General features: G+C 39.8%; 1 protein-coding gene and 1 pseudogene across 2 annotated transcripts in view; one reads left to right on the top strand and one right to left on the bottom strand.

Annotated features, from left to right (window-relative positions):
* Positions 1 to 19,555, top strand: part of CRYZ (crystallin zeta) — a 28,010-nt gene extending 8,455 nt beyond the window's left edge. For both annotated transcript variants that reach the window (XM_028513215.2, XM_036026294.1), the window contains exons 4-9: positions 3,965 to 4,128; positions 8,405 to 8,456; positions 14,688 to 14,837; positions 17,716 to 17,817; positions 17,913 to 18,008; positions 18,440 to 19,555. In XM_028513215.2, coding sequence (XP_028369016.1) covers positions 3,965 to 4,128; positions 8,405 to 8,456; positions 14,688 to 14,837; positions 17,716 to 17,817; positions 17,913 to 18,008; positions 18,440 to 18,604 — 729 coding nt within the window. In that variant the 3' untranslated portion in view covers positions 18,605 to 19,555. The remainder of the gene's footprint in view (positions 1 to 3,964; positions 4,129 to 8,404; positions 8,457 to 14,687; positions 14,838 to 17,715; positions 17,818 to 17,912; positions 18,009 to 18,439) is intronic.
* Positions 12,126 to 13,051, bottom strand: LOC114497454 (annotated as a pseudogene).
* Positions 19,556 to 22,035: the final 2,480 nt, after the last annotated feature.

Genomic DNA, 22,035 nt, shown 5'->3' with positions numbered 1-22,035 from the left:
ACACAGATGATTAACATGGCCCCTGAACAGGAAGGCAGGCGGATTCCTACAGCTCTCCCCTCCTCAGCCCCTGGCAGCCTGGCTTCTGCCCCCACGCTCCACTGATGTGATTCTTGCTAATGTCACTAATGGCATCTATATTGCTGGAGTTAATGGGCCCTTTTATGTCATTATCTCTCTTGACTTCTCTGTGACATTTGACACTCTCAGTCACTTACTTTTTCTTAAAAAAAAAAACTTCTTTCTGCAGCTTCTGTGACATGTTCTCCTGTTCTTCTCCCCCTTCCTTTCTGAGAATTCTTTTTCAAGGCTCTTTTCTGTGGATGCTCCTTAAATCTCGGCATTGCCCAGCTCACCCAGTCCCTACTTAGACCTCTGCGTTCTGTATTGCGTACCATCTTCATGATGATCTCATGTATATCCATATTTCCCATCGTTACATGGATAGCTTTTGCTTAGAACTTTTTTATATAAAAATGTCTAAATATTTTATTGAGGCAGTATATTAAGCCCAAGCAAATATTAATCACATAGAACAACTATTTCCTATTCTTATATAAGGAGCATATTGAGCGAATATTTTCCTAATATTTAGGCTGTTTTTCTTTTAAAAAACTTTTATTATTTTATTATTTTTGTATTGAATAACACTTTAAAAAAATTTTAATTACATTTTAATACATTTTTAGTAAATTTTAAATTTTTAGTTGACATTCAATATTTTATATTAGTTTCAGCAATATAGCATAGTGGTTAGAAATTTCTGTAATTTACAAAATGATCCCCTAGGTAAGTCTAGCTACTAAGCTTGGTAGCCACATTTAAATGGTAGTGGCTCCTTAAAATTCAATATTAACCTAAAAAAGAAGCAGTTCCTTAGTCACATTGGCAACATTGCCACTGCTCACTAGCCCCATGAGTCCCGTGGTTATGCTATTGGACAGTGCAGAGGCAGAACATTTCTGTCCTTACAGAGTGTAGTGCAGGAGAGCACGGGACCCACATGGTCAGTCTCCAAAACTTCTTACTCAGCATGTCTGTCCCTGAGCTTGTCTTGCTTCATCTCTGCTCCTCTCTCGTGTGACTGTTGGTGACTTCTGGGGTTTGAGGCTTATCTCTTTGCTCCCCCTCACTCAGTTCTCCCTTATTAGAACTGTTTTCCCTCTCTTTCCACTTCTACTCTCTGTAGTTTAGGTTCTTTCCTAGGCCCTTACCTGGACTTCTATAATAGACCCTTAGCTTACTACCCTCTGTCCTTCCTCTTTGAATCTATCCTTGCTCTGTAAGGGTATTTTCTAAAATGTAATTCTGATTGTTTTATAATTAATTCTTGCATTCATTTTGTATAGATTTCAGGATATTATTGAAATTGCTAATATTACAAAAAAAGACTATTTTGTGCTCTCTCTCACCTATCTTTCCATTCATACCTCCTATTCCTTCTCTCCCTGAAGTTTAGTAATAACTTTTTGTTCTCCCCTGCATAGCCCATGCTCTTTTGTCTCTGTTTCTTTGTTCATATTGATTCTTCTGCTTGGCAGAATTAAACTGAAACTTATCAACACAGTTCAAGGGATTTTATGCTCCAGCTTTCATTTCTTTTCTTTTTATATCTCCGAACAATTACAGTCCATACATCAGACTACTTATTCTTTGCTAATGAATACTGGCTTCCTTTTTCCTGCCACTATTCCTTTACTTACTTAGTTTTCTTCACCCACAGTGACTCTTCTCAATTCTGGTTTTTAAATCTTCTGCCCTTCCACACCTACCTCAAATATTAACTTCTCAATGAGGGTATTCTTGATTCTCTTAGCTTAGAAGTAATTCCTTTATTTTCCTTGTGTCTATTTTTTAATGGCTCATCACATTTACCTTGCTTTGTAATTATTTCTATGTTACTTCTCTTTTCTTCAAGTTCAGGATGCTTGATATTAAAGAGAGTTTCTTGCTACTAATATCTTTCACAGAGCTCAAAGTAATACTTTCTGAATAGTGGATTCTTGGTAAATGTTTGAATTATATTAAAATTAATGCAGCTTGTTTTTAAGTTGTAAAAGCAGGCTTAATCTTAACACAGTCACACCTGACCATTTACAGGTGATACTATTGAGCAGCGGTACTTGTCTTTGACTCCCAGACGCCTTGTGAGTCTTGTTTGCCTGTGCCCCACTGCAGACTGCTGCTGCTTTTTCAGACCTCTTAATTATAGGACACATTTAAGTATGCTGAGCATTATTGTCTTAATGTTTTGCTTATTTCAAGGAATATTTTTTTTTTAAGGAAGAGAAGTTAGGGCAGGTGTGTGTAGTGGGCAGTGTCACTTCCCTCATGTGCAGGTCACATTGGGCAGTCCTATGATGCTTATGCAGGGCCTTGTCTCACCCTCATTCACTCATCTGCTCTTCAGTAGTGAGGGCCACATGGACGTTTACTGAGAGTTTGCTGTTTCTGGTGCTGGGACAAGTAAAGACGCCAGTCCTGGCTCATCCTGCTGTCAGGACCAGGCATGCTGTTCTGCTTTTGGTATAAACATGACAAATGAAGGAAATATAGAGGTGAAGAAATCTATGGAAAGGATTTAGAACAGGTAATTCCTGTGTGAAAGAAATGTTACTTTTTTTTTTAAATCCTCACCTGAGGTATGTTTTTTGATTTTTTAGAGAGAGGCAGGGGTAGCAGGAGGTGGGGGAGGGAAGGGAGAAAGTAAGAGTGAGAGAGGAACATTAATTGGTTGCTTCCTAAATGTGCCCCAACTGGGGATCAAACCTGTAACCTTTTGGTGTACCAAATGATGCTCCAACCAATTGAACCACCTGGCCAGGGTGAAACCTTACATTTTGTTTTTCCTCCCTAGTATTTTGAGCAAAATGGTTTTATTAAATGCCATATACTGACGGCTTGATATGAGCAAATTACAGAATTTCTTTTTGCCTCAATTTTCTTATTTGTAGAGTGGGATTAATTCTAAAGTAGAGAAAATAAAAGTACTTACCTCTTAAGCTGTCATGAATATCAAATTATGTAATATTCCTGAGACACTTAACACAGTGCCTAGCACAGTACACTCTCAATAAAGGTTCATTATCATTATCATCACTATACCATTCTGGAGGCTTGCTTTCCTTTTACTTTGTCTGTTTCTCATAATTTTTCTTCTCACTGGTTCCCTTTAATAAAATACTTAAAAATATTCAGTAGTTTAAAGTTATTTTTGTGAGATCCTGAGATGTAGAAAACCATGTAAATACTTAATTCTCATAATAAAGGTCGCATTAAAAAGGTCCCCTTCCTTCTCCAACAGCCTCCACCCTCTTCTTTTCACAAGCACTCTCCATGCTTCCCCTTTCTCAGAATAAACTGTAAAGTCCCCTCCTGAACTAGAAAGTACCTCCTTCCCTCAGTCTGCCATCTCCTCAAATGGACCTTCCCCAAACAGTCTATCTAGATTTGTCCTGCCAGAACCTCCTCCCTGGGCACTGTTTAGCTCAAGTCCCTCTTAATTCCCTCATTGCACTGACCACAATTGGTAATTATTTTACAGATTTATTTAGTGGTTAAGAGTGGTCTCTCCCACTAGGCTGTAAACACCATGGGGAGTCTCTGTCATTTCTTGGGAAATGTAGAAGCTAGAAGAACTTATGACACATGGACATGAACTAGAGGGGGGGAATGTGGGTGGGGGAGGGTGTGCAGGGTGGAGGGGGATGGAGAGGATAATGGGACAACTGTAATAGCATAACCAATAAAACATTAAAAAAAAAGGATTGCCGCCCAGAGTGATCACTTCATAAGTTATATAAATGTCTAAGCACTGTGTTGTACACCTGCAACTAATGTGACATTGTATTTTATTATATTGTATTTGAGGAAAAAAGTTCAGAAGGATCATAAAAAAAGATTGTACCCATTTTGATGTCATTTTTAATCCCTGACACACACATAAATTTACTGCTTCCCCCAGAAAGGTGACAGAGTTTTCACTACCAGCACGATCTCTGGGGGCTACGCAGAGTTTGCTGTCGCAGCCGATGACACTGTTTACCCACTGCCAGAAAAACTGGACCTTAAGCAAGGAGCTGCCATTGGTATCCCATATTTTACTGCTTATCGAGCTCTGCTCCACAGGTAATAACGCTCTGTCGACTAAAGAGCCAACAACAACAGAGGGCAGTGTTAATTGCTTTTCTTCCTACCATCTGTCTATCATTTTGGGGTACTGTGTAGTTAGCATTAAGCTTTTATGGAGTAGAAACTGCTAATATGAGAGATTGTTCTAATCAGTATGCATACAAAAAAGAGCAAAACATTGTGTTCAAGATGCTCACAGACTAGTAGGGGAGGGGGGCGTAGGGGTGATAGCAGTTGTATATAGTATGGAAAGTACACTGATGGAGATGTACATAGAGGTTTATGGGATCATGAGGGATGTGCCTGTGGTGGTAAGATAGGTCTTCCTGACAAGGTATAAGGCTTGGGTTATTTAAAATCTGTATTTGAAAATGATCAGAGGGAATTAGCCTGGGGAAGCAGCTGGGAGGGAAGAGGGCATTCTGGACAATGGGAATAGCTGGTTTGTGGGGGAGAAATCATGGTATCTGGGAGAGCTGTAGAAATTTCGTTTTGTTGGATAGAAGATTCTAAGACAGAGTGACAAAGAATAGGTAATCTCAGTGAATAATAGCTGGCATCACTACATGTGTAGGTTTTAGATTCTGAAAGCCTGATGGTAGAGCTCGACCATTGTTCTGTAAGGGATCTGGGGTCATGAAATGTTTCATTCAGGACAGGAAACATGTTTGTGTTGTATTGATATCACTTAGCAACTGTGTGAAGGATGGACTTGACCACAGCAAAGGAGGGGATGGGAGGGTCTTATAGGAGTATCATGGGGGCAGAATATTTCTGGGCCAGATCAAGGATCATGAGAGAAGAGGTGGAGAGGAAAGGACAACTATTTAGGGTGTAAAATCAGGAATATTTAGTGACTGCATGTGGAGAATTAGGTAAAGGAAGAGCTTAAGAATACTTCTAGCTTTGTAGCTTGGGTTATGTTTAACTGTGACAAAGAAAAGGAGGGAAATGTTTCAAAGGGAAGCTGAGTTCAGTTTTGAATTTGAAATTAAGACAGACATCCTAATTGAGAAGTCCAGCAGACTGATGGATAAAAGGGTCATGAGCTTGAAGGCTGGAGGTACACATTTGGGGATATCAGCATGTGGGGGAGAATTGGTGAGATGAAAATGATTAAAATCCCTCAGGGAGTAAGAAGAACAGTAGAATGAAAATAGAACCTTAGTGAACATCAACATGTATTTGTGTGGTCAGAGGTAGTAGACAGGGTCCCAAGAAAACCAAAGAGAGTGTATTCCAAGACCAAGAGAGTGTGGAAGTCATGGTGTTCTTTAAACACCTGTTTACCTCATGGGCTTTGGAGACAGAAAGACCTGTCTTCACCTACTACTAGCTGTATTATCTGGGTCAAGTTACTTCTCTGTCTCAGCTTCAGTTTACTTATTTGAAAAACTAGCAGCACCTGCCTCATAGGGATGTGGCAAGAATTAAATGAGGTAGTGCATACCTCTTAGTACGGAGCCTGGCACAGAGTAAGTACTGATTCAGTGTGGGCAGTATTAGAGGTAGTAGTTGGTTTTGCTACTAAGGAGGGAGACAAGCTGTCAAATGCAGCAGTGAGGTGTGTTTGGAAAAAAAAACAGTTGGGCCTAGCAATTAGGAGATCATCGGTGACTTCAGTCAGATTATTTTCAGGGGGAGCGGTGGGACAGGTGCTGATCCAGTGGGTTGAGGAAAGAAGAGTATATGGACTCCTGGCATGGAGACTACTCATAAAAAGTGGGGGAGACAGGAGAGAGTAGAAGAGTACTTAAGGAGAGTATGGGAACAAAAGGGTTTTTGTAAGGATGGACAAGACTTGAACGTGTTTAATGTTGACAAAGGGTCTAGTAGAGGGGGAGAGATGAAAGGTTTGGAAAAGTGGGGGAGGGTGGCATATGGAACAAGATCCTGCATAAGGCAAGATGGAAAGGACTTAGGATATATGTAGAGAGATTGGCTTCAAATATTGAAGGACAGCTTAGCCATCAAACCTAGAAGATACAAAGATGGTATAATTATGGGAAGCATGTGGGTAGGGAGGTGCAGTATTGAAGGAACTTAGATGTTGTTGTCTCACTTCTCATGACTAAGAAGGAGGCAAAGTGGTACCAAAATGCACATTGCCATGTGATTTTTTTTCTAGTCTTAGCCATGTTATTAAGGAAGTTAGGTTTTAATATTAACTCAGGGCTGTAATATTGGTGGCAAAATAGAATAGTGCAAAGGAAAGGAAAACACTGGAGAGAGAGAGAAGTTGGGGTAACCCGCCACGGGGTCCAGGCTGACGAGGGGAGGGAGTGAGGCCAACAGCTGCAAGTGGGCAGAAAACGATCCATTGAGAGACAGCAATCGCTGTGAAGGTGATGGAAAGGTTTGGGTAGAATATGGGTTTACAGAGTTAGGACTGGAGATAGTTGTTGTAATAGTGGTTACTATTGTCTGATATTTTTCAGGTAGAATGGTTGGAGGTGGTTACTAGGTTTAGCCCTGGGAGAGGGTGGCTCACGTGGAGGAGAATTCCACATGAAATTCAGGAATTGTGATGTAAGGTTTTCTGCTTGGCGAATGTTGAAATCTCCTAGATTGGGGCTGGCTTTGGGGTGGAAGGAAAAGCATATGTGCAAGGTACTAGTTTTCATTGACTAGGAGGGAGCAGGGGACAAGAGCTGGGGAGTCCAGGCCCAGGGCTCAGGTCCCTACTGTGAGCCCCAAGGAGCTAAAAATGAAAAATCTAATAGGGTCCAGGAAACTCAGGGAAGAGTTTCAGTTAAGTCCAAAGGCACTCTGCTGACAGAATTCCCTTTTGCTGTGGGAGAAGTCAGTTTTTTGTTCTTAAAGCCTTCAACTAACTACATGAGGCCCATCCATATTATGGAAGACAATATGATTTACTCAGTCAGAGTCTACCAATTTAAATGTTACTCTTATCCAAGAAACACCTTCACAGAAACTTGCAGATCAGAATAATGTTTGACCAAAATGTGGCACCCTGGGCCAGCCAAGTTGACACATAAAATGAACCATCACAGCGCCTCCACACAAGGATAGAAGGGTCATAGCGGTGGGGATCCAGGAGAGGATCCCCCCAGAGGATTCTCCACCCACTGCAGGCCCAGGGATTCAGGAGAAGGTGCTTACAGTGTTTGAGGGGTTGTGTATAAGATTTTTTAAACATTCATTGGGAAGTATTTCATATTCTACAGTATAACATTAATAATCCTCTTCCCTTACATTTTTTTTACCTTTTAAAATGTCAAAGTGTTTTAGTAATAGTTATACACAGTTTATCATTAGAAACACTTTAATTCACTACTTTCAATCCCCTTATCCCAAGCAAGAGGGTTGGAGAAAGCTTCATTTCCTGCCCATAGTTGCCATTTGCCTCACAGCTGCTGGCACGCAGCCTTGAGCTGACTCCAGATTACTGTGTTTTCACCCCCAGACTGAACATAATGTCTGTGTGGCCACCCTGTTGTTCTAGAAAGGAGGAGTTCCTCTCTGGGAGTCAGATCTGGGTCACACAACAGCTGCTGGCTTGTGATGCTAGCACCTGTCCATCTGGAGTAAGAAAGGGTCCCCTGTCTGTCTTCTGCGCGTTCCTTGTTTTCAGTACAGTAGACAAGTGGTAGTGTGAACCAGAAGTAACACACGTGTGTCACTTCACCGGAAAATCTAGACATTTTAGGGCTGACACGGGAACCTTTGTGACAGGATTTATTGTATTTCTTACAAGCTATCATTGCTGACTAAGCATTGTTTTCTGAAATGAGAGCTTAACGCCTGGTGCAACCTGATGTTTGAAGGCATGGAAAAGTAAAAATGTTTTCTTAAATAGTCTACCTGCCGTATTTACTTGGGCAGTGCTCTATGCCACAGAATCAAGACTGGCTAGAATGAACCTGTTTTGAGATGCTTTCCGTGGGAATCAATGAGGGACTCCTGTCCCTCTGGCTTCAGCAGCCCCTCCTAACCTGCGTGTGAGGACTGCAGCCTGTCGGAGGGAGCACCGTGACGTGACCCCGCATCCAGCACAGTGCCTGGCACAGAACAGACTCCAAAAAACACTTGTTGAATGAATGAGGAAATGAATGAGTTAAGGTTTTCTTTTATCTGTAGCTCTGAAGAATCATTGTTTGATCTTCTGGAGCCTGAAGACCATCTCACCATGAATTTCCTCTTTGGGCAAGTGTTAGCTGGACTGAGGGTAGAATTTCCTTGAGAATAATTAAAAATGTGTGAGCTTAATTAGCTTTACAGTGAGATGATGAACCTATGCCTTCTTTTGCAGCGCCCGTGTGAAAGCTGGAGAAAGTGTTCTGGTTCATGGGGCTAGTGGAGGAGTAAGTATTTTTTTAATTGTATTTTTAAATCAGCATTTATTTGTGGGTTTCACATTTAAGTCAGTTTTAAAAGCCAAATTTATAAATATAGTCAGGGGTGCATTTTTCCTTTATGTAATAAAGCTTTTTTAAGTTCTGTCTTCTGAAGGTGATTCTTTGTCATTAGTTAGCATTTCTTTATTAATAAATTCAACACAGCACTCCACTGAAATATTAGGTTTTTTGCCTGTGTTGACTGTGGACCAAGATAAACTGGCTTTGCTTTTGCCTTCAAGTGGCATATGTTATAAGACTATTCATTTAGAATTTTAAACAGTTCTTTAAGGTGAATGTTAATTCCATACTTTTCTACATAAAGAACTAAGGTTCATTAAAGAGTTACATGTGTCGCCCCAGACGGCACGGCAGAGCCACACTGAGTTCTTTGTCCTTTTTAGCTCCCCTCCGCTGCCTGCCTGCTGCACTTTGATGACATTCATGGAGTGCAAAATATACGGCTCTTCTCTTAACACCACAGCTTATGCCTTAAAATGCTAATAGGAAGGTGGGGGGTAGTGGGTACCCAGAACTTATAAAATAAGTCCTTTAGTGAAGTCACCCAGTACAGAGCTGTTAGAAACTTCTTCAAGAAGCTGGCTGTGAACCTGCCTTCGAGGAGCTTAGAGGAAAAGTTAGAGCTCTGAGGGCAGAATTTAGCAAAAAATCCTTATAACCTCTGTCCTGCAAGTATAGGGTTTAGAAATTTTGGAGACACTAGGGCCAGGTGGTTCACCTTGAGGAAGGTGGTTAACCCTTTCAGATCACTATGTATTCTGGACAGTAGATTGTCTCCGGAATAATAAGTGGCATTCTGAATATGTGAATTTACCTTTAAAGGTGACCAGGTACTACAGAGAATTCAGTCTATTGTTCGGTGCTTTGGATAGATCATCACAAGGTTTCACACCCAGCTTCCCATGGACCTCAAATAGATCAGTTCTGAAAGATTTCACAGATCAGACTCTTTCCTGTAAAATGCCAAGATTGTCCTTACGGGGCCTGAGAAAATATGGCAAAAATACCTTGTCAAGAATTCCCATTGTTTATTTCACCAAAGAGGCTATTTTGCGGTTGAATTTAACCCTGAATAACTAAAGGCTCTGTTAAACATACATTTATTTAAATTGCTTTGTCTTTTAGAGAGCTAACCTTGTACTTTGAAATTTCAGTAGGAAGGGGAGAGAAAATCCCTTCATTCCCTTTTACCCTCTTGTGAAAAGCCCAGTCACCTCACCATGACTTTTTTTAAAGGCAAAATCCACACTGTTCTCCGAGCTGGCTGAGTCTGTTAAATCTTTGGCTGGCAGGGATAGACTGGCAACCTGGTGTGTGAAGCGCTTCTGATCCTCCCTGCCCAGTCGGAGGGAATCAGTGCAAGGTTTTTCTTGCTTCTGTTTGTATGTTCTCTTCTCATTTAATTCAAATTCCTTTGGGATTATGTTGCATATTTAAACTGATGTGCAATTTACGAGCACAGCTATTCTCCAGATCTGTTCCTGGGGAGTACCCTGTTATAGTGTCAGCAAAATAAATACAAGAAAAGTGGTAGACATATCTATTGAGGGAGTGTGGTGAGTATAATTGTTGATGAGAATAGAATAAACAGGGCCTTTAAAATAGTGAGTAAGTGTCTCTTTAAAGTAGTTAGAGCATAAGGAGATAAATTTACATTAGGTTTTAGGTTAAATGTGGTTTTATTAAAAAGTTTTTTTTTTAACTAAAATTTCTAATTGCAAATTAAGTAGTAAAAATTGACTTTGCTAACCTCATAGTGTCTGGTATTCTCACTCATCAGACAGTGAGTTCCATGTTGTTTCGCTTAAGTCAAATTCCTTTCATAACCCAATTGAGTTCAGGCTTATCATGCCCACATGCCATATAATCTTGTCTATCTCAGGCCTGGGAGTTTGTGATACTGTTACAAGTTTTATTACGTTCTATTATCATTTTTCATTTTACTTCTTTTCTGTCATGCCCAATCCATGGTAATTTTTGCCTTCCTCTACATCAGTGGTTATCAACAAGGGGTGAAGTTCCAGCATCCTTCGTCCACGTCCAGGGACAGTGGGCAGTGTCTAGGGACAGCTTTGCTTACTGCATCTGGGCAGAGGGTTCTGCCCTCTCGTGGGTAGCAGTGAGATATTCTGCTGAACATTCCCCAGTGCACAGGGTAGCCCCATAGCAAAGGCTTATCTGGCCCAAAATGTCAGTAGTGCCAGGTTGGAGAAATGCTGCTCTAACCGTGTGTGCCATTTATTGGTACCATTCACTTAGCATGTAATCAGACATGTATGGCCTACTATTGTATTTTAAATAGTTGCTTATTTCTGTATTTCTAAAATGTTTTTATTTCTTCTTTATATTAAGCACATTTTTTTCTGGCAACCCAATAGCCTGGTTTATTTTAATTTTTGTCATCTACTCCCATGGCCACACCATCTGTAAACTGACAAGCCTCAGATTTATTATTGCCAGCTCTAAACTCTTTTGAGCCCATACCCATATTGAGCTGATTACTGAATATCACTATTTTGGTGAGTCATAAACAATTCAGCATGTTCAGAGCGAATTCTTGATGCTTTCACAAGCTTGATCCTCTCTACTCTTCCTCATCCCAGTAATCTACCTTGTTAATCTGGCCAAAGACCTAGGAGACATCCTTGATTTTTCTCTTCTTCACATCCCACGATCTGTGAGGAAGGCCCTTCAGTTTACCTATAAACTGTATCTGAATTGTTGTTGTTATTTCTTGTGTGGACACATCAGTCCAAACCATTGTCACCTCTTATCTGGAAGGTTACATCAGTTGCTAACTGGTCTTCCTACCCCTATTTCCTTGCAACCCTCTTTTCTGCCTCTCAAATAATTCGAGTGTTCTTTTTAAAGACTAAATCGGATCATATCTGACTTAAGCTCTCTGGTAGTTCTGCATGGCCCTTTAATATAATCCAAACCTTTACTCCCAAGGCCGTGAGTGTCTTGGCCTCTCTGTGTCCCTCTGGACTCTTCTTCTACTTTGTCCCATGTGCCCCTCAGGCCACACTGTCCCTCTTTCTTTTGAACACCCCAAGTTCGTTCCCACTTCACAGGTTAGCCATGACCATGCTGCCTGCAGAATCCTCCCAGCAGCTTTCCAGATCTTTACTCGGCTTGTCCCTGATTTCATTCAGGTCTCATCTCTTCAGAGCAGCTTTTCTTGATGACCTAACTCACCCCTCTCCCCGTCTCTTTCTAACCCAATAGGCTGTTTTGTTTTTTTTCATACTTTTTATTTTCTGAATGTACTTTGTTCAGGCATTTGTTATTGTCTTCCCCCATCTTTAGAATGTAAGTTTCTTGCATGAAGTACCATGTTTGGCACATAGTAAACACTCAATGAATGTCACACAGATGAATAAATTACCATGTACCTGTCTCTTCCACTTAAATGATAGAGGCCTTACATCTATTATATAGTATTTTTATATGTAAAAATATGAAGTCAGTGAACATATTTTGATAATTTTTAAACTCTCTACCTTTGTACAAAACAGATGCTAAGTAAATATATCATTGTAGTGGTTAAAAAGCTCTGAGGTATGCTTTGGTCCAGTCTGTGTCCATCTCTGTGACCTGGGCAAGTTACTTAAATTTTTTTGACTGTCCTAAATTGTTTATTAGGTAAGAATTTTACAAACATGACACATATTAGAAGTGACGGTGGAGCTGGAGAGTATTGCGCCTTCTCCAAGCTGCAGGGCGAGAACCACCAATCCTGTGGTGGAACTTGTGGCCCTTTCCAAGGCCTTGCCTCTTGTGGCCAGCAGATGTCAGCCCTCACATTTTCCTGTGCTTGTGCACCGGTTTGGTGATCCACTGGGTGTCAGGATTCCTTCTGATAGCCTATGGAGTGGATCAATGAGGATAACCTCAAAGAATTTATGTGTGGAATCGTCACCAACCCAGTAAGAATTCAGGACTCTCAGAGCCCATGGTGGCGTCCAGCTCACTACTCAGTAATAGGCTAAAGGCTTCGGGCAAACTTTAGCTGGTTAACATCATGATGGACAGGCTTGCCATAGGTTGCATCGTTAGGAACAGGGCGTTTGTGGCCACCAAGGCACACACAAATCCAATATATGACGTAACCTTGCTTGGCCTTGTATCCCAGTCTGGGTGCTTTATTGGGCCTGGTGGTGTGGGGGTCCATGTGGAGCGCAGAGCCGGCGGTACTGCCAGCAGTGCACCCTGAGGAGAAAGTGCATCACATAGGACTGCTACTTCCTCCATCCTCCTGGATGTACTTGTAAGCGCCCATCTTGGCTGACCTGATGGCTGTGCCCAGACGGAAAGGAAGTGCCTTTCTCCCCAAGTTACTTACATTTTATAGATTTCACTTACTGTAGAATAGGCACAATAATCATAGCTGCTTCATAGGCTTCTTGTGAGGATGAAGTAAACAGATGCATAGAAATTATTTAGTGTGGAACCTGGTATAATATAAATGCTCAATAAAAGTTAGCTGTTATTCTTATTTCTTCATTTAAACTTGAAGTTCCTTAACAGTAGGGTATGATTTAGAAAAACCTTAAGTTCTTTATATATATTTAATAAATGTTTGCAAGGATACGACAATCTAAAACTACTGGGTTAAGGGAACAAACTAACAGTGGCCAGATGGGAGGGGGATTGTGGAGCTGGGTGCAAAAGGTGAAGGGATTGAGAAGTACAAATTGGTAGTTAGAGAACAGTCTCCAGGATGTAAAGCCCAGTATAGGGAATACAAGGTCTCTGTAAAAAGTCCAGCCATTGTTAACATAACAAGAACAGTTTGTGCAACATTGATATAAACTGGCAGCCAAGGACAGTGACTGGAATGCACATGTGTGAGCAATAATGACTTCACTGTACTAGTCAGTGGGGGCGGTAGACACCGTTGAGGGAGCATGTGTACTGTGTGGTTGTCACATTCTAAATGACTGAATGAGTAGAGCAAGGAATCTGCATCAAATTTTGCTTAAGTTTAAACATTCCTCCATGGAAACTATTTGGATGATTCAGAAGGCTGCAGCTGTGGGCAATGGTGGTTGGAAGCTTTATCATGACAACGTGCCCGTTCATATCTCCTGCAGAGTTTTTTGGCGAAATATCATACCACCCAGGTTAACCAGTTTCCCTACAGCCCAGGTTTGGCACCCTGTGACTTCTGGCTTTTCCCAACACTAAAATCACCTTTGAAAAGGAAGAGATTTTAGACCGTCGATGTTATTCAGGAAAATACAACAGGGCAGCTAATGGTGATTAGGAAAACTGTGTGAGGTCCCAAAGTGCTTGCTTTGAAGGGGACTGAAGCATCATTTTCCTATGTATAATGTCTCTTGTACCATCTTCAGTAAATGTCTCTATTTTTCTTATTACATTGCTGGGTATTTTCTGGATGGACCTTGTATAGTCAGTAATATTGTAATAACGATATATGGTGCCAGGTGGATACTAGACTTATTCGGGGGATCACTTTCAAATTATTTTACACGTCTCACCACTGTGCCATATGCCTGAAACTAACATGAAAGATCGGGTTGGCCATAAAGTTTGTTTTTTTTTCTGTAAGATGGCTTTAGTAGCATTTGTCGTGTTTAACTTCATTCAAAACAGTTTTGTTGTATTGTGACAGCTGTCATATCAGTGTGCATTTAAAAAAACTTATCAAAATTGGTGAATTTTTGCATAGCCATTTTAATATTGAAGATGGAAAAAATAAGCAATGTTTTTGGCATATTGTGCTTTATTATTTTAAGAAAGGTAAAAATGTAACAAATAACAAGAAAAGATTTATGCAGTGTGTGGAGAAGCTGCTGTGACTGATCAAATGTGTCAAAAGTGGTTTGTGAAGTTTTGTGCTAGAGATTTCTTACGGGAAGGTTGATGCTCTGCCATCAGGTAAAGCAGTTGAAGTTGGTAGCAATCAAATTGAGACATTAAATTAATCGAGAATGATCAATATTATACCATGCGGGAGATAGCTGACATACTGAAAATATCCAAATCAATAAAGTTATTGTTGAAGATGAAAAATATGTCTTATTTTATGGAGAAAACTAAATGAACTTTTTGCCAACCCAATAATACTGAGTGTCAACTATAATTGACTAATAAAAAAATGTGGACCACCCCCAAACCAAATAAAACTATGAGGTTACATTTGTTTTTCAGGTAGGACTAGCAGCATGCCAGATCGCTAGAGCTTATGGCCTGAGGGTTTTGGGCACAGCTGGGACGGAGGAAGGACAGAACACCGTCTTGCAAAATGGAGCCCATGAAGTGTTTAATCACAGAGAAGTTAATTATATTGATAAAATTAAGGTAAAAGTTTTCTATACTTTTATAAAAGTAAAATTTTGTTCCTTAGGGGACTTACTTTTTTGGTAAGTTCTTTTTATGAATCACTCTCAAAGTTGTTTTTTTAATGCTTATGGTTTTTATGCCTATGTGTTTTAATGTTTTAATTAAAAAATTGGAGTTGTCTAATTTTAAACCTTCACATTTCTGTCTTGTTTATGTTTACCAAATAAAATTTAGCCTCTCAAGTCTTACAGCTGTAAACATTTACTTTTTAATGCAAATCACAGTTTAAGTAAATCTGTAGCTTTATATTAGTACCTGTGAGGTATTCTTAATATTTCTTTGGTATAATTTTTCCATGGAAGGTGAGGTCTCCTCAGGTTATAAACTGGATCTGTCTAGCCTTGGGAATCACATTTATTTGTTAACTGGATGCTCTGGAGGAATATCACTACTTCATCCAAAGTAGTAAGATAGCATTTAATTAGTTGTTGTATATCCCATTGATGCAATAGAATTGAAGCAGATTCTAAAGTTTTCCATGTATGCTCTAGTAGCAATGTACTAAACTCTGATTACTTTGCTAATTCTCAAACTACTTGCTAATGCTGAGAAAGAATTACAGTTTTCCAGGTACTGATTACTATGTAAACTAGGTCTTTACAGATTGAGGAAAAGATGAGTGAGAGTTTGTTACCACCAAATCATCTTGCCAAAAAACTGAGTCAAGGCACGCCCTTGTTATATTTGTAGGACACCTAAAATGAATGGAGTATTCACTCCTGCTACCAGTTTGCAAGAGTATTTACAAAAATGGAAAATGGTTAGCTATTTTAAGAATATATTTTTGTTTTGCAGTAATCTGATTTTAAGACTAAGAGGCCTCATAGCGTCTATCTCTTCTACTGCTTTCTTCCACTTAGTCGCTCTCATTCTCAAAAAACATTCTCTTAACCTTTTAATGCCCCACCCCCACCTTCTTTACCACCAAACTTCTTGGAAAAGTAGTACTTACTGTTTTTAATTCCTTGCCTCTCATCACCTCCCACTGCAGTTTTGTCTCCACCCCAGCTTCTTACACTACTGATCAGAAGTCACTGACGAGCTCCTTAGCAGTCTGCTGCTCTCCTCTCTGTCCTCATCCCATTTGATTTTCAGCAGCAATTGACCTGCCCACGCCTCCCACAAACTGGTTCTCTGATCATTTCCCTAACTCCATTTTCAGTCTCCCTCCTCTTCATATTACTCAAATGTTGGTGTTCTTCAGGCTTTTCCCTTGGTCTCTCATTGTCTCTGCTGCCAGACCTCCAACCTGATCAATCTCTCATATGCCCATGGCTTCAGCAAGTACCCATGTCATGTGGGATGTGGGTTTCCAGCACTGTCTCAGGCCTGATCTGCCTGCCGGACATTGCCATTCATCTGGTCATCCAGGACAAAACCCACATTTCATTTTTTATTCCTATCTTTTAATCACTGTTCTTCCTGCAGCCAGCCCATCAGGTTGATCACTTCCTTATACCAGTTTCATCTCTGATGAGCATTTCAGATGTATCACTTTTTCTTTGTTCCTTTCATCACTGTGACTTAGTTTAGACTTCATCTTCTCCAGCCTTCACTATCATTCAAAGCTGAGCTAATATAGCCTTTTATCTTCTCCACTATTTCCAGTCATTTGATTCTCCTTAAAAAAGAAGAAAAGGAAAAACAAACCCTGCAAAGGTCTGTAGAAATAACTAGAATTGGAGCTCCACTAGGATAGGAATGTTTGTCTCTCTTGTTTCCTGTGGGACTTCCAGCTTAAACAGTGCCTGGCACAAGAATTAATGAACCCTCGCCCCTAAAATGCAAACCCTCTGACGCGGCATTCAGTGTACTTTCACAGTCTGTGCCAAATTATGATCTCCCCTCTGCTACCTCTTTCTCTCTCCTGACCCCACCTGCCCACATACATACTCCAGGCCCAATGGGCTACTTTCTGGTCCTGACTCAGTCCCTGCATCATCGCTTTTCTCTTTCTTCTGTCTGGACTGCCTCTGCCTCATGTGTAGCTTCCTCGTGTTCTTCTTTCTTCCTTTTTGCTCAAGAACCTCCTATTCATCTGCGGGACTTTCTATGAGCATTGCAGCTGATCAGAGTAGTAACTTTTTTTTTCATTATAACTTGCAGTCTATTTCTGCTAATGTAGTACTGAGCCATTACCTTGCAGCTATGACTGTGTATTTCCCATCTTTCTCCCTAGCTTTGTTCTGAGCTCCCTGTTTCCGTCTTTGAACTCCCAGTATGTAGCACAGTACCTGACACAGGTGTTTAGTTCTTGTTAAAATAAAATGAATATACGGTAGATATGTATAGCTTATTTGAGAGCTGCTTTGGGGTGTCGGGAACTAACATCTGAGAGCCCAAATAAAAGAAGTTGGTTTGCCGAGCTAGATTGTAAACCACTTAGAACAAAACTGAATGCGTGCATGGAACAGTCCCCCAACGCTGAACAGCCAGTGTTTGCTTTCGCTTTTTAATAAAAATGGGAGCCCTACAGGGGGTTGTTTTTATTTATGTTTCTCTATGAAAATACATTTTAAAGATAGAACATTTTCAACTAAGAAAAAAGTATTTTGTAGTCAAGTTTGAGTCTAAGCACCTGAAAATTCTAAACAAATTTTATTTTGTTATAGCAATTTATTTTGTATAAATCTTTATCATCATATTGTGGCTTGTACCTTAGAATTACATCACCACTATATAATTAGATAATTTTAAAACTTGCATTATTAGTCTTAAAAGTGTACATTTTATATCATTCAAAACTCATTTCTGTAATATATGGGACAATGATAACTATTTTATAGTCTTTTTACTTGTTTTCTTAACTTACTCTGTATACTTTTATGTTATATAGAAATCTGTTGGTGAAAAAGGAATTGATGTTATTATTGAAATGTTAGCTAATGTAAATCTTAGTAATGATTTGAATCTTCTGTCGTCTGGAGGACGGGTAATAGTAAGTATCCTTTTTTTACCACTTTGAAGTTTTATCATTATATAACACCATTTTGCAGGAATTGTTAGCTGTGTATGTGTTGTTCCTCATACTAGGTTGTTGGCAGCAGAGGCCCTATTGAAATAAACCCACGGGACACCATGGCGAAGGAATCTAGTATAATTGGACTTGCTCTGTATTCATCAACCAAGGTAAGAAAAGAGGTAATTCTGATTGGGGTAACTTGCCTAGTCAGGCAGACTGAAGGTTTAAGTAAATGCTAGACTTAGTCATCTGACTAGATGTGTGTGTTAAAGATTAGTCACTAGGAGATAACTAGGGTGGCAGTACCATTTACTTTCCAATGTCAGGACACTTTTGAGAGAGAAAGGAGGTAGTATTAGTAATTACCTCAGGACAGTATGGATTTTGTAAACTGATGATGTCTCAAACAAGTTGGACTTACAGTTACAATATTGAGAGCTACTTTTTCTATTGTTCTGGACAAGTTGACAAAAGCCACACTTTTGTGAGAAACTCTTTGTGCTTTCTTAGATTCTGAAAATATTTAATGCTTCTGAAAATCAGCTCATGTTTCTCTATAGAAACCCCCTCCCTCACCTTTTTTTTTTTTTTAACACAGGAGGAATTTCAGCAATTTGCAGCAGCCCTTCAAGCTGGGATGGAAGTTGGTTGGTTGAGACCGGTCATAGGTTCTCAGTATCCTTTGGAGAAAGTGGTCCAGGCTCATGAAAATATCATTCATAGCAGCGGGGCCACTGGAAAAATGATTCTTCTCATATCATGATTAATTCTTTCATGCATTTCCTGTGTAATTAGAGGTTTCTTACTCCAGTTTTACTTACACAATCTTTCGTTAATTGCCATCTATTTGACTCAGTGAGTTTCTTATACTAAAAAACAAGATTTGTCTTTAGAGATCCTGGGTGTGGGGCGCACAATTTGAGTTATAGCTGGCAATGTTCTCCATGCCTTTCACCTGTGATCAAGCAGCCGTAGCAGAAAGCAGAGTGTTGTGGTCATGGGCAATGGGGCGCACTCCCGAAGTTCCTGATGCTTGATCATTGATTTCATACCTTTGACTAAAACATTCTAATGAAAAATAAGACAGTTTGATTTCCAAGCCTACTTCTCCTTATAAAGTTTCTTTCCTTCCTGATGTGCCCAGAATTATATTAGACTTTGAAGATTTTCTGGTTTAAACAAGATCCTTTGTCCAAATAAATCTTCTCTGGATCAACAAGTCTCTTGGATGGGCATGATAAACAATGTCCAGACACATTTGTTAGTTTTCCAATATTTACCAAAGTGTTAGAACATTTTGTTAAATAAGCATTAATGGTGAATTACCACTGCTCCACATCCTGTGAGGACAGCGGCCTTTTCTGGGTGTAATGTGACACTAGCTGTGTAGCCTCCAGGTAGATAGACACTCCTGGACTGGTCTGATTGCAAATTAGATTCAGAATTATCTGTTTGTGCAATAGGGATGTGTGTTATATTTTTAAATAAATAAACAAATTTGACACATTAAGAATGATCTGCTTTTGTTTTCTAATGTGGTGATCTGGAGTGATCCTATAGGGAAGGAAAAACTTAAGTTTTTCTAGTTTTATATTGCACTCACCTTATTTCACTTGTACATAGCTCTTAACGATCTCGTCCTAACGGTGTCCTATGCTGGAAGTCTTTATCTAAACTAAATAAAGAAGTGATTGCTTAGAAATCTTGACATCAATATTATGTCTAATGTTGTAAGGTTTGATTGTTAATTTTATTCTTATCTGTTGTTACATTATGTGGTTGATTCTCTTGACCTTATTTGTTCTCTTGAATGACAATTGTGTATCTAGTTTGAACATGGAATCCTGCCTGATAAGTGAACAGAAAGCATGGCTAACTTCTGTAATTGAGGGATTTCATTGACTTCTGCCTGTATGTGCCATGGCTGAAGCATTTTTGCTTTTAGCATTTTTCAAGTTCATTCACTGTTTATTTTATAGGTTAGCATCCTGTGAAATAACATGTTTGAAAAAACTTAAAAAATGTCATGATTCTAGAAACCAGCATGTTATATATCTTAAAATGAAGGATTGCATCCCATACAAAAAGATAAAGGAGTAATTATTCTTTAAAAGTCAGATTTCTTTTTTGGTGCTCTGGTTGGGGGGCTTGGCTCTCAGCCCCTTTCAGGCCCCTCTGTGGGACCCTCCCTGGCCCTGTCTCCCACCTCCCTATCAGGCCAGAGACATGATGGCTGTAGCCCTGTGAGCAGCTTGGAATTCAAGGATCCCACAGGCACCTGGAAGTTCACCTACAACCCCAGGTATCCTCTGGACTACGAGGGTCAGAATACCTGGAAGTTTCAGATCTTGTAGAAGTGACTCATTGTCCATCTTCCTCCATCTTTTGTCTAAATCTGCCTTTTACAGAATAATTATTCCTCCTCTACAGAAGGAGCTGAAGCATCCTGATGACATAACACCTCACAGTCCTTTATATAGTTTAGTTAATAGCCAAACTCTATGTGTTAACTACCATATTTATGGTTATGTAGCATTGCACATGTTCCCTGTAGATTTCTTTGTAGTTCCAATTCTAGTCTAGTCCCAGTTTTGAGCCAAATATATTTACTGCCCTGTTGGTGCCTGTAGCCTAAGGGCCACTCCCCCAGTCACCAGTGCTGTCCCTGATACAAAGTAGAGAATAACCTGTGGAATCAACAAGAATGATGTCATGTTCCGACTGGATGGACTTCTGTTCCTGTTTGCTTTGACCTTAGAATCATATAAAGTTAAATAAATAGATCAGTCACCTGAGCTGAAGAAGGTGAAAGGACACATGAAAAGTCCCATGGCTAGTCCATTCAAACTCAGCCAACATTTTTAGTTGCCTATTTCTCAAATTGGTTTGACAGAGAGAGAGAGAGAGAGAAAACCATCAATTGGTTCACTTATTTATGCATTCATTGGTCAATTCTTGTATGTGCCCTGAGCAGAGATTGAACCCTCAACCTTGGTGTATGGGGATGACACTCTAACCAACTGAGCTACCCCAGCCTGGGCCCTTAGTAGGCTTTTGGTACAAAAACCTGCATTTTAGTTCCCAGCCTCAGGCTTTCCTGGCTTGCTGTGACTCTGGTGACTGCAGGAGTTGATCTGCTTCCTTTTGAGCCTCATTTTTCCTGAGATTCCTAGTTTCTGACCCTATTATAGTCTCTTTGCCTCAGTTGTCACTCACCTCCTCATTTGACTTGTACAGAGGGATTATTCTATTCCTCCATTAGTTCAAAATAGTGAGTACTTAGGAGTCTGAGAAAGCACCATGCTGGAATTTAAGGATACAAAGATGTATAAGGCATAGTCCACATCCTCGAGCTTACGGTTGTGTAGGGGCAAGAGCCAAGCAAAAGTTTTTTGGAGTATTACACATAGACACACGTATTACTCATATATGTATATAGGTATATAGACACACATATTACTCATATGTATATAGGTATGTTACATGTATGTATATGTGTATATTACACACACATATAAAGAGATTTATTGTAAAAATTTTTTCTTATGCAGTGATGGGGCTGACAAGTCTAAATCTATAGTGCAGGCCAGCAGAGTTTCTATATTTCAGTATTCAGGCAGAATTCTTTCTTTGAGAAACGTCAGTTTTTGTTGTTAAGACTTTTGACTGACTGAATGAGTCCTACCTGCATTATTGAGGGTAATCTACTTCAAGTCAACCGGTGACTCTAAACATAAAACTATTACAGGGGGTGACCTGGGGACACAAATGCAGGACGCTTAGTGTAGCTTGGGGTTTCCAATTACACATTTAATATCTTTGATGCATTTGTTGGCTCTCTCTATCCATAGTAGTGTGGCCAGAGAACTACAAAAGAACTGGGATGCTTCTGAAATGGAAAATAAAGTCAGGTAGGATTTCTTAATATCCGTAGCACTGCTTTATTGAAGCAAGAAATTCTATGTGCGCCAAGGGGTTTCCACAATTTACAGTGTAAAAAGGATTTTTTCTGTTCAAGATAATTCTCAAGAACAGCGAAACCTATCAGGTTGCTTTGGCCTGGGTCTCTCAGTGTCCTCAGCCACGTCTTACAGACAGGAAAACATCTCAGTTCAATCCTTAAATCTTTGTCCAATAATACCTTTTCTTAGTACAGTGATTTTCTAAAATGTCATTTGAAAATTTAAGTTAGTT

Source organism: Phyllostomus discolor, chromosome 5 (genome assembly GCF_004126475.2).
Source record: "Phyllostomus discolor isolate MPI-MPIP mPhyDis1 chromosome 5, mPhyDis1.pri.v3, whole genome shotgun sequence".
In the NCBI taxonomy this organism is placed as follows: Eukaryota; Metazoa; Chordata; class Mammalia; order Chiroptera; family Phyllostomidae; genus Phyllostomus; species Phyllostomus discolor.
The sequence above is the reverse complement of the archived record's forward strand: the minus strand, read 5'-3'. Positions and strand labels throughout refer to the sequence as shown.